The sequence below is a fragment of the Pelodiscus sinensis genome, chromosome 5, assembly GCF_049634645.1.
Source record: "Pelodiscus sinensis isolate JC-2024 chromosome 5, ASM4963464v1, whole genome shotgun sequence".
NCBI lineage: Eukaryota > Metazoa > Chordata > Testudines > Trionychidae > Pelodiscus > Pelodiscus sinensis.
In genome coordinates this window covers 132,965,303-132,977,879 of record NC_134715.1, presented here as the reverse complement: position 1 = coordinate 132,977,879, position 12,577 = coordinate 132,965,303, and the positions used below count along the sequence as shown (strand labels likewise).

The following is a 12,577-nucleotide window of genomic DNA, read 5'->3' as shown; positions in this document are numbered from 1 at the left end:
TTTGGCTCTGGTTTTGCACACAGATGTTGACTCCTCTTTCAAGCCGTATTTGGGCTACGCAAGTTCAATTTTGCTTCCCTTCCCATTCATTCTAATTACAGCTCGCTTTCTGCACTGATTGATAATCCTACTTGGCTTTCAGCACTTCGTTAATAGAAATTCATAGCTGGACAGGAAACCTTCTACCCTCCAGGATGGAACCAGGCAAATCATAAAAATAATACTGTTCTGGAGGATAGACTTGGAAAGACAAATGGTGGGAAATTAATTAGAAAGTTCTATTCCACTGGAGACTTTTCTAATGACTTTTGGTAAGCCGTCCCAGTTTTGCTCGCTCTGATTTATGGCATTATTAGCAACACTCGATTGGCAAACCACCTCCTAATCCGCTATGCAGTGTAATGTATCCCGATGCCTTTGGTCAGACTTTACTTTTCAAAAGAGCTTGCTTCTCATGTTTGTTTCCAAAGTTGTGTTTTAAAGCAACAGAGTGACTCCTTGCAGAGCAGGAGTGTTGTACGCAAGACAAGAAAAATAATTCTTCTGCTTTATTCTGCATCAGTAAGGCCTCAGCTGGAGTCCTGTGTCCAGTTCTGGGTGCCATATTTCAGGAAAGATGAGGACACATCGGAGAAAATCCCGAGAGGAGCAAGAAAAATGTTGAAAGGTCTAGAAAACAGGACCTGTGCGGGAAGATTGAAAATATTGGGTTTGTTTAGTTTGGAAAAGAGAAGACGGAGAGGGGACATGAGAGCGGTTTTCAAGTATCTAAAAGGGTATAACGAGGAGGGAGAAAAGGTGTTCTCCTTGACTTCTGAGGACAGGACAAGAAGCAATGGGCTTAAACTGCAGCAAGGGAGGTTTAGGTTGGACATTAGGAAAAAGTTCCTGCCTGTCAGGATGGTTAAACACTGAAATAAGTTTCCTAGGGAGGTTGTGGAATCTCCATTTATTGAAGGTTTTAAGAGCAGGTTAGACAAACATTTGTCAGGGATGATCCAGGTAATCCTTGGTTCTACCTCAAGTGAAAGGGACTGGACTAGATGACCCTTCCTCTCCTATCATTCTAAGGGCTTGTCTTCACTCCTGGTAAGATTGGCACGCCAGAGATCAATCTTTCAGTGTTTGATTTAGTGGGTCTGGTAAAGACCTGCTAAATCGAACACTGAGGGTGCCCCCATTGAGCCGGAACTCAACCTTTCACCGTGGGGCCACCTCAGGAAATCAGTGCAAGGGAGGTTGGCTCCAGCTACGTAGATCATGTAGCTGAAGTTGTATATCTCGCATTGATTTTCTCTGCTGGTATAGACTTGGCCTTTGATAAAACATTCTATTCAATTCAGTTTGGTTGGAAGAGACTTCCAGTTTGGCTCTGTGTGAGTGCGCGTCTGTGTGAATCAAAGCTAGTTTAAATATAGCTCTTTCCAAAGAATAGAAACATACCCAACATATTGCGATTATAGTCTTGATAATCAGCACGTCACTGTCATCTGCTTTTTAAAGGAGGGGCAGTCTGCCTATGGTAGAAAGTGACGTGCTCTGGTTTTAGTTTGTACTAGCAGATTTACTGGGCATTGCCTGCATCCAGAAGGGCAGGGGCTGGTGTGTGTGTGGGGGGGGTGCAGGAATTAGGGCGGGGATTTGGGGTGAGCAGGGCAGGAGGCTGAGGGAATGGGGGATATGTGAGGGTTGGGGGGGATGAAGAGGGGCTCTGGGCAGGGGGTCCTATCTAGCAGGATTTTCTCAGAATTGTAGAGTAACTGTGATGATTTAGTGGCTTGTGAATACGGACACCTCTGCTCTCTGGAAGCAGAACCACTCACCTCTGTGTCATATGCCCTATACTGCTGCTAATCAGAGGCGAGTCCCTTTTGCAATAGTCCTGTCTTTCAGGATCTTGAGCATATGAGTTCTGTGCCGGTTCCTTCCATGAAGCTGGGAATGGGTAGCAATGAGAAGGAAGAACACTGTAACATATATATTGTATCTGCTTTATATCCGTTCCTTTTCATTTCCTTCCCTTCCTTAGAACTATGCTGCTATGAAATTGGTCAAACCTTTCAACTGAACCTGCGCTGGCAAGCACCAGAGAGTCTAGTGCATCCTGGATACCGCTCACGCTGCTCTGCATGGGTCCCTGCCGCCGTCCAGAGAAGGAAAAGACACACACGCTCTCGGACGCTAGACCGACTCCAAACAGCAGCTGAACGTAGCAGGGACTCTGTATGCCCAATAATGTTTCAGAAGCCACGAGCAGCGGCTACCCATTTGGAATATTTGTTATTTCCCCCTTGGTTTCTATGCTGCCTTCTGTAATGCTTGAATTTCAGTGCACCGCTGAGAAAAGGCTAGGTTTGGCATGACTTGGTTAGGTCCCGCAAGGCTTTGCCAAGCAGTGTTCACGACGGATGGTGGTGTCCTTAGCCAAGCATGCGGCTTACCAGCCAAGCACGCTTGAGTTCTCATCACTCTGTTCTTGGTGGCCTTGCAGAAGCTGCTCTGCCTTGGTTTCCCCCTCTGTGCGATGGAGATGAATTCGTTTATATCGAAGGCGTGCTAACGGTGAAAAGCACAGCATGCCTTAAGGGGAGCTCCCCTTGAGGTCAGTAGGTTGCATCTTTGTCTACACGGTCTGGAGAATCAGAGCACCCAAATGCCAGCCAAGATCTGATTGCCATTCCTGAAGCCAAACTTTCCTTGCTGTTCAATAGGGGTTTTGTACTCGTAAGGATTTCTTTCTATAGCCCTCCTCAACACACAACATTCGTTTCCCGTTCCCTCCCTCCACCAAAGAAACACGTGTGTGTCACTCAAAATGCAATGTAAAATCAACTTCTGGCAACAGTGATGACATGTACAACATCACCGTCAGTTTGCTGCCCCTCAACTTCTAATTTAGGATTTGGGGATCAAAGGCAACCGTTTAAAACACGCACTATCTAACCTGCGGAACTCACTGCCACATGATAGTATGAAGGCAAATAGCCTAATGCATTTTCTTTCTTTTCTCTGTTTTTGTAAAGGTTGTCAAAGTCAGTTGATGGAATAGCCTTCTGGGGCAGTTTCCAATGGCCAGACTGAGTCAGACCAAACGTCCATCTAGCCCCATATCCTGTCTGCCGACAGGGGCCAAGAGCGGGTATAGTGTTGCCATTCTATTCCTCCAAAAGGCCCCAGCATTGCAGGTCAGAAATGGCATCCTGGTTTGTTTGCGGTCATTAGACTGCAGTGTTAAAAACGGGATAGAGAACACGGCAGAGAATGTCTTATTACCTCTGTGTAAATCCATTGTGTGCCCACATCTTGAATACGACGTTGGCATTGGAAAAGGTTCACAGGAGAGCAACAAAAATGACGAGGGGTTTGAAACGGGTGCCACAGGAAGAGAGCTTAAAAAGACTGAGACTTTTCAGCCTAGATACCCCTAACATACAGATCTTTGGCCTTTTCAGCTTAGAAAAGACGAGACTAACTGCGGATATGATAGAGGTCCATAAAATCATAACTGGTGTGGAGAAAGTGAACAAGGAAATATTATTTACTTGTTCCCCTAACATAAGAACTAGGGGCCACCACATGAAATTAAGAGGTAGTAGTTTTAAAACAAACCAAAGGCAGTATTTCTTCATGCAGCGCAGTCAACCTGTGGAACTCCTTGCCAGGGGATGTTGTGAAGGCCAGGACTTTAACAAAAAAGAGCTAGATAGATTGATGGAGGGTAGGTCCGTCAATGGCTATTAGCCAGGTTGGGTAGGGAGGGTGACCCTACCTCTATTTCTTAGAGTCTAGGAATGGGCAACAGGGGAGGGATCACTGGATGATTCCCTCTTCTTACGTGTTTTAGTCAAAGTTGGGCTCAATGACAATCCAGCCTTTCCCCACCGGGAAGATTAAGCTCAGAAGGAGAAGCGTCTTGACGCAGCCCTGTGGGATATGCACCCAGGATTTCATGTCCTTTGCACGGTGGCATTGGCCCAGTGTGTTTTGCAAATATCCCCGTGTCCAGGTGGGCGTCTCATTTATTCCTTCCTCCGTCCACAGCCCATGTCCGTGCACCTCTGGCTGGCTGCAGGCTCCCGGGGGTGGGGCTGGGCCTTAGCACAAAATACTGCTTCCCTTCTTGAAGCTGCTGGCTGCGTCCAGGAAATTCCCGATCACGTTGCTCTATCCCCTTCCGCCACCTCGGAAATCAGCCTCCAGCAACCCAGCACGGAGAACCCGCCCTCCCCTCTTGAGCCAGTGTTTCTTAGCTCCCCTCCGCCACTCTGCCCCTCGTGCTGACTTGCCACAGACCCACGTTGGCAGCTCCGGTCTCACAAGCTGTCTTGCGTTAAGAGCCCACCGTGTTTTCCCCAGCACGTGCGAGCGTCCCGACCCAGGGGGGCTGAGCTCAGATTCCCGGGCATCTAAATACCCCAAACCAAAAGACTTGGACGGTATCTCTTTGCTTTCAGCCCCGTAGCATTCGACTTTTTCTCTAGCTCACGCTGTTAGGCCAGCTCTGATGCTCAGGAGCATTCACTGCTCCCATGGATCTAATGCCCACCCCCCCGATTGTTCCACTGGGTCGACAGGGAACGGGGCCGGAATGTATCGGGCTCACCTGTTATGCCTTAGCTGCAAGATCGCCAATTTCACTGTGGTTCCAAATGAAACGCTACGAAGCCTCCTGGTTCCCAGTGTGTTTGATTGTCCAAAACGCATCGTTTTCTCCCTCCGCCCCCGCCGGCCCTGACACACCCACACGTAACACGACTGGTCGTCCCAAAGGAAGCCGATGGAGAGTGTCTTTGGTCCTCCTTGTACTTCCTCACCTCCAGGAGGCTCCCAGCAGGGCTGCTGACACGGGCCAAGTGCACAGAGGCGGGGAGTGGCGAGGGAAGGAGGCAGCAATGGGATTGGAGGTGGGAATGCGGGTGGTCTAGCGCAGCAGGAGCTGTGGCTGGGGAGGAGACCCGGAGAGCAAATCTAAGGCCACATTCTGTTGGAGACACTTGGCCTATGAACCCTGGGGAGAGGAACCAGGGGCTTTATCCCGGGGGTAGAAGTCGTGCGGCAATGCCCCAGTCATGGTCCTTGTGGTACACACAAGGGAACCATTCCCTCGGGGCCAGTGCTACTCCAGTTCGGCCTGGAAGCCCTGCGTCCTGACAGCACCAGGCCGAAAGTGACTGGGTGATTTGCAGCTGCCAATGTTGTGGACCATGCAGCAGGCGGCTACAACTGCAGGCCAAGGGGGTGGGGACGCATGTGCCCACAGATCTGCCGCCGTGCAGGGATTGGGGGCTGCGTGCCCCCTGGCAGTCCCCTGCTAGCTGAGGCCTGGCCTTGGGGAAGGAGGGAGAGCTGGCGGGACGTGTTGCGCGAGCCCAGGCACTGAATGGGGGCGTGTCTGCAGTCAGTTCCTGCTACCAGCAAGGCACACGAGAGCGCCCACACCAGCATGGGAATTTGTCCCTTCTGAGTTGCCTTACTGCGGAGGCTGATGTTTTCCCAGCATGCCTTCCTGGGGCCAGCCCTTTAAATGGGGCAGAGACAAGCCGCGGCAGCCCCAGTCCGGCTGTCCAGGGGCTGCAGGTGGCAGCCTTCCTCGTCCCCTTCCAGATGGTGCGTAACCTCTGGTCCCTGTCCAAGGATGCTCGAAGAGCCAGCGGGACACCAGCATGCCCTCCGAGAGCCATACACCGTGGCAGTGCGGGCCAGTGGACAGACGGACCCTGCGGTGCAGTTCTCAGCCCTGCTGCAGGGCCGTGCACATGTCATGTCCCCTCCCGCCGTGCCTTTGTTTCCCCTCCCGCCCCTCGTCCCTCTCGTCTGTTTCGGCAGCGAGCCCTTTGGGGCCCGTGTTGTCCAGCCTCGCAGGGGGCCTGGCTCTCTGTTACAGGCGTTAGCAGCGGCTGTGATACTGAGATGACCCATAATGGCACGAGCCCCGCATTAGGGTCCGCTCGGCTGAGCCCCTTGTAGGATGGGGGCCTCCACGCGTGACATTGCGGGACAGCTTGCCTGCCCTGGCATGGTGGGAAATATCACCCTTGCCCTGTATCCATGAGGAAACTGAGGCACGACATATGCACAGGGATGGTCCATGTCTCACATTCTGCCGTTTGCCGTCCCAGGGCTGTCGGCAGGTGGGGGTCGGTAAAAGTTAATTACCGACTGTTCCACTCCTTAAATCCTTTTCTGATGCTTGTTTTCCTATGATTTCCTCGGGCGTGAACTCGCTGTCGAGGCAAATGGAAGGCCGGAGTTGCGGGGGGAGGACCCTAGGGGGCCCTGCCTTTGTGTTTGACACCCGGGTCAGATCAGCCCTGTGAGCTAGAGGGCCTAGCAGATTAGCTGGTGGCATGGACTGCAAACGAGCTGAACTTCGTTAACCTCCAGCAGGCTCCTCTGCCCCCCAGCAAAGTAAAACCCAAACCTGGATGGGGGGCGGCAGGGCCCTGTGTTGGAGAAAGGGAGTTGTGAGCCGTCTATAAAACCCAGCGCTGCAGGGCCCTGTGGGCACCTTGCCCCACGGGGGTCACCTTTGTTGCTGTAACCCCACCTAACATGTCCTGCAGGCAGGTCGGAAAGTCCTTTCCCTGGCCCAGAACCCACCACACGCCCGCTGCATCCCTGGCATCAGCTTCTTATTTGTACGACCTGGATGGGGGTGCCCAGCACCACAGTCCCTGGCCAAAGAGCACGCCCCACGCAGGCCCTGAGACAGCTGGCCTGAGGTGACACAGCAGGGTCTGGATTAGAACCCAAGTCTCCTGCTGCGTAGTCCGGTGCTGACGCCTCCTAGGCTGGCAACTTGCTGCACCCGGAGGCACGTCGAGCGCAGGCCCGGGCTAGCTCGGGCTCAGGAGCAGTGTGGACAGGGAGGCACGATGCAGGTGAGGAAGGCGCCGGGTCCTATTCGCCTGAACTCTCAGCTACATCCTTGCACGCCCGAGCCACGCTTCCCAGGTTCCCACTGGTATTTTTAGCCACGTGGTAGCCCGGTGCCTCTCCCCACCGACGGCCCCGCGTGGGTACACCATCTGCTTTCTCTGGGTAGCGTCTGTACTCGACACATGGCCTTGTGTGCAGCCATCGGTGTGCCTGAGGTAATGGTAGGCCCCGGCCAACCGCCGACTGGGGGAAGTTCCACCCGGCCCTGAGCAACGCAGTCAGCCCTTCTTGGTAAAAGGCCCCAGCCAAAAAACTCCTCCATGGGGCAGGTTTGGTCTGTGCCCCGGACCATCTGGCATGGTACAACTAGGGTTGCCAGATAGTTTAACCAAAATACTGAAACCCCTCCCCCACGCCGCAAAAAAAAAAAAAAAAACCCACCACTGGGGAAAAAATTCTGTTGAGGGGGGAAAAACGAGGGGGGACCACAGTTGTTGAGCAAAAACAAAAAAAAAGGACCCCAAAAGTTATTAAGCAAAACATAAAAAAGCATTAAAACAGCATGGCCCCTTTAAGTACGTGCAGAGCCAGACTAGGGATCAGACGAGGGGAGAGGTTGAGCACTAAGACCCAGGGAAGGCATTGCTGCCCCTTGCTCAGGTCTTTAGGCTTTTTGCTGGCAGCCATCTTTTTTTTTGGTCGAGCCAGAAGGCAGCTTCCGTGCGGAACCAGGTACGCAGTGGGGCCGGGGCCGGGGGCTGGGTCCAGTTGCTAAGTGTGTTGTAGGGTTGCAAGGTGACTGGTATTTTCTGATGTTTTTTTACTGGACAGGAGGTGAAAATACCAGACTGTCCAGGTCAATACCAGACTCCTGGCAACCCTAGATAAAGCCAGAACAGGGCTGGCTGCGGGTGACTAGAAACGGGGTGGACACTGCCAGACTCCTGCTCTCTGGCTGGTGTCACTGCCCTTGTCGGCTCCCTGGCCAAACCCAAATTGCACCTGGGGCTGGGGAGGGGGGAAGCTTCCGTGTGATGGCGTCTGGGCTTTGACCTGCCTCCAGCTCTGCTGCAGACAGCCGTGCACCGGGGTACGAAACCAGCATATCTCCCTCTTTGCGGCGAGTCAGCGCCCAGGCCGAAAGCAAGGGGAAGGGCGGACAGAATTGGGCTTCTGCGGTTTGGAAAGGAGAAGACTGAGAGGGGACGTGAGAGCGATTTTCAGGTATCTAAAAGGGTGTTACAAGGAGGAGGGAGAAACATTGTTCTCCTTGGCCTCTGAGGACAGGGAAAGAAGCAATGGGCTTAAACTGCAGCAAGGGCAGGGCCGGACAGAGGATGGGTGAGCCTAGAGGCAGGCCCCGGGCTGTGCATGCGCCGTGCGCCCTGGGGGCAGGCCCCGGGCTGTGCATGCGCCGTGCGCCCTGGGGGCAGGCCCCGGGCTGTGCATGCGCCGTGCGCCCTGGGGGCGGGCCCGGGCTGTGCATGCTCCGTGCGCCCTGGGGGAAGGCCCCGGGCTGTGCATGCGCCGTGCGCCCTGGGGGAAGGCCCCGGGCTGTGCATGCGCCGTGCGCCCTGGGGGCGGGCCCCGGGCTGTGCATGCGCCGTGCGCCCTGGGGGCGGGCCCCGGGCTGTGCATGCGCCGTGCGCCCTGGGGGCGGGCCCGGGCTGTGCATGCGCCGTGCGCCCTAGGGGCGGGCCCTGGGCTGTGCATGCGCCGTGCGCCCTGGGGGCGGGCCCCGGGCTGTGCATGCGCCGTGCGCCCTAGGGGCAGGCCCCGGGCTGTGCATGCGCCGTGCGCCCTGGGGGCGGGCCCCGGGCTGTGCATGCGCCGTGCGCCCTGGGGGCGGGCCCGGGCTGTGCATGCGCCGTGCGCCCTGGGGGCGGGCCCCGGGCTGTGCATGCGCCGTGCGCCCTGGGGGCGGGCCCCGGGCTGTGCATGCGCCGTGCGCCCTGGGGGCGGGCCCGGGCTGTGCATGCGCCGTGCGCCCTGGGGGCGGGCCCCGGGCTGTGCATGCGCCGTGCGCCCTGGGGGCGGGCCCGGGCTGTGCATGCGCCGTGCGCCCTAGGGGCGGGCCCGGGCTGTGCATGCGCCGTGCGCCCTGGGGGCGGGCCCCGGGCTGTGCATGCGCCGTGCGCCCTAGGGGCAGGCCCGGGCTGTGCATGCGCCGTGCGCCCTAGGGGCAGGCCCGGGCTGTGCATGCGCCGTGCACCCTGGGGGCGGGCCCCGGGCTGTGCATGCTCCGTGCGCCCTGGGGCCGGGCCCGGGCTGTGCATGCGCCGTGCGCCCTGGGGGCAGGCCCCGGGCTGTGCATGCGCCGTGCGACCTAGGGGCGGGCCCCGGGCTGTGCATGCGCCGTGCGACCTAGGGGCGGGCCCCGGGCTGTGCATGCGCCGTGCGCCCTGGGGGCGGGCCCCGGGCTGTGCATGCGCCGTGCGCCCTGGGGGCGGGCCCCGGGCTGTGCATGCGCCGTGCGCCCTAGGGGCAGGCCTGGTCTGCGCACCAGCAGCTGTAGCCAGGCCGCGCATGCGCCATGCGCCCCAGGACGGTCCTGCGCACCCTAAGGGGGCAGGCCTGTTCTCCATGGGCTGGCCCGCGCATGCGCCATGCACCCGGGGGTGGTGCTGCGGGCCCGTGCCCAGGGCGCTGGAATACCTTGGGCCGGCCCTGAGCAAGGGAGGTTTAGGTTGGACATTAGGAAAAAGTTCCTGCCTGTCAGGGTGGTCAAACACTGGAATAAATTGCCCAGGGGGTTGTGGAATCCCCATCCCGGGGGATATTGAAGGGCGGGTTGATGGACACCTGTCAGGGATGACCTTTTTAAGGCTGAGGAACACCAAGGCTATTTTGTTGAGGGAATGCCGCCCCCCCCCCCCCCAGTTTAAGAAACACGGATCTAGAGGGAGCCTGGCCCTGCTGTGAGAACAGGGGACTGGAACCGATGACCTCTCGAGGTCCCTGCCCATGCTAGGATTCTAATAGAAGCAGGTTGTGCAGTCTGCTTTTCTGAGCCGCTTCTCCGACCCCCAAAGGGCAGGCCCTGCACACCCGCTTGCCCAGGGGGGAGGTGGAATCTCCATCCCCGGAGGTTATTAGGACAGGGTAACGGGGTGGGCATGCCCTGCACTGAGACAGGAGGCGTTACACGCCTGTGGGCGGAGGAAGTCCCGCCCCTCCAGCCACACTGGGCATGCTCCAAGTGCCGGAGCAGTATAAAAGGGAGTAGTTCAGCTCAGTCCGGGCTGGAGGAGGAGGACCTGGTGTGGGAGCTCCAGAGACACCCCGGCCAGAGACCTGGGGCACTGCCTTGAGCTGCCAGTGCTGGAGGAGCTAGGTGGAGCATCCCAATGCCAGCTCTGGTAGGACGTGACCCCGGGGCGGGTGCGCGAGTGGTATCTCCCACCCCGGTGAGCTCAGCATGTTGCCCATTCCCTGCTGAGCGAGCGGCACATTCCTGAGTGACAGAGCCCTGGGTTGGGGGCCTGGTGGGGTAGGGTGGGCCTGGGCCCCCCTACTGGGGCTGCTGCCCCAAACCCCTGTGGCTGTGCTAGCCTGAAATGAGGGCTATTGTTCCAGACTCTAGCCATTGGGCCGTGCTGCCCTGAACCTGAGGGCTATTGTTCCAGACTCTAGCCATTGGGCTGTGCTGCCCTGAACCTGAGGGCTATTGTTCCAGACTCTAGCCATTGGGCTGTGCTGCCCTGAACCTGAGGGCTATTGTTCCAGACTCTAGCCATTGGGCCGTGCTGCCCTGATCCTGAGGGCTATTGTTCCAGACTCTAGCCATTGGGCCGTGCTGCCCTGAACCTGAGGGCTATTGTTCCAGACTCTAGCCATTGGGCCGTGCTGCCCTGTGAACAAAGGGGCTAGGCTACTGACCCAGGTCTCCAGGGCGATGGATGGAGGAGGTTGCTGATGGCCCTTATACCTGCAGGGACGAGGTGTGCATCCACAGATGTGGTCGCCTCATCTCAATACTCAAAAGAGTGGCCAGACGGGGTCAGACCAAAGTCCGTCTAGCCCAGTGTCCTGTCTGCCGACAGATGCTTCAAGGGGAGTGAACAGAACAGGGAATCATCAAGTGATCCCTCTCTTGTCATCCATTTCCATCCTCTGACAAACAGTCCAGGGACACCATTCCTGCCCATTCTGGCTCAAAATCACTGATGGACCTAACCTCCATGAGTGCATCTAGTTCTTTTTATGAACCCTGTTAAAGTCCCAGTCTTCACAACATCCTCTGGCAAGGAGTTCCACAGGTTGACACTGTGCTACGTGAAGAAAAACTTCCTTTTGTTCATTTTAAATCTGCTGCCTTTTCATTTCACTTGGTGGCCCCTAGTTCTTACGTTACAGGAACAAGTAAATAACTTTTCATTATTCACTTTCTCCACTCCTGTCATGCTTTTATAGACTTCAATCAGATCCTCCTTAGTCTCCTCTTTGCTAAGCTGAAAAGTCCCGGTCTTTTCACTGTCTCTTCATAGGGCACCTGTTCCAAACCCTTAATTTTGGCAGCTGTGTTTGTCAGAGCTAGGTCATCTTTGCGCCTACTGATCTGCTTGTCAGCCGGCACCAGTGGCACCTGCTGTGTCTTGAATTCAAAAGGCGTTCGGTCGGTATCAGCAGCGAGGGCCTGCAAGCTTGGAGCGAGCAGGTTTGCCGCTGAAGGAGTTAAACCCCCTTGCCAGAAAGACTTTTCCCTCCCCCCTCCACCCCTTTACCAGATTATTCCAGTACCGTAAATCATCCAGGCCTTGACGGGAAGAGAGCTGCCAACTTGGAAAAAAGACTAATTGCCCCGATAGAAGGTTCGCGGCTCCGGGTGGGGATTTGGGGTAATGGAAGTCAGGTTTGGGTTTATACAAGTGTTCTGCCAAGTGAATGCATGACTGAGGATCAGTGCACCTTTATTAGCTCATTGATTCTGCTGATCGCCTGCCAACACCGCCTGCTGTTCGAGCCCTGACAGGCGATGCTTGGGGAGGGACGCTGGCGGATTTTATAGTAACAGTAAAACTCCCTAATGAAGAAAAGAAAATGTGTGATCATTACTTTCATCAACGCGAAAACCACACGGGCCTGTCTGATGACTCGTGCGGGGGGGAGGCTGCGTCTCTGAGGGTCTTTTGTTCCTCGGTAGCAGCTGGCTACTGTGTTAAGGACCAAAAAATGTGCTGCAGCACTGGAAGGAGATAAAAGCCACAAATGCCACCCAAGATAGAGCGCTTTAAGCCGGGTAGCTTCAGTTACGACATCAGGGCTTGGCTGGTGTTTCCATTAGGTCCAGAAGAAGCGGGGAGAGTCTCTCTCCTGCTGCGACACTATTTAAACCAGTGTTTCTTAAACTTTTTAAGACCGAGGAACACCAAAGAAATTTTTTTTTATGCGGAACACCAAGGATTTTTTTGCTGAAGGGCACCCCTCCCCCCACACACACAATTTAAGAAACGCTGATCTAGATGGTGCTTGGATTTTTTTGTTGAGCAAAGAAAAAAAAAAAAAGGTTGGGGGGAAGTTACTGAGCAAAAAAAAAAAAAAAGTCGCCTGCCCCTTTAAGGGCGGCCATTTTGAACTCTGTTCTCCGCTGCACACCGTTTAAGAAACACTGATTTAAACTTTGCGGCGGGAGATTCTCTTCACGGGGATAACCTCTTGGGGGAACTGAAATTTTGAGCTTGGAAGGACACGGAGGAAT

The 12,577-nt window shown here is 55.7% G+C and overlaps 1 protein-coding gene across 12 annotated transcripts in view; it reads left to right on the top strand.

The window, feature by feature from the left end:
* The window catches only part of DYSF (dysferlin), a 263,140-nt gene extending 258,911 nt beyond the window's left edge, over positions 1–4,229 (top strand). For all 12 annotated transcript variants that reach the window (XM_075931062.1, XM_075931054.1, XM_075931056.1 and 9 more), the window contains one exon: positions 2,030–4,229. In XM_075931062.1, coding sequence (XP_075787177.1) covers positions 2,030–2,068 — 39 coding nt within the window. In that variant the 3' untranslated portion in view covers positions 2,069–4,229. The remainder of the gene's footprint in view (positions 1–2,029) is intronic.
* Positions 4,230–12,577: the final 8,348 nt, after the last annotated feature.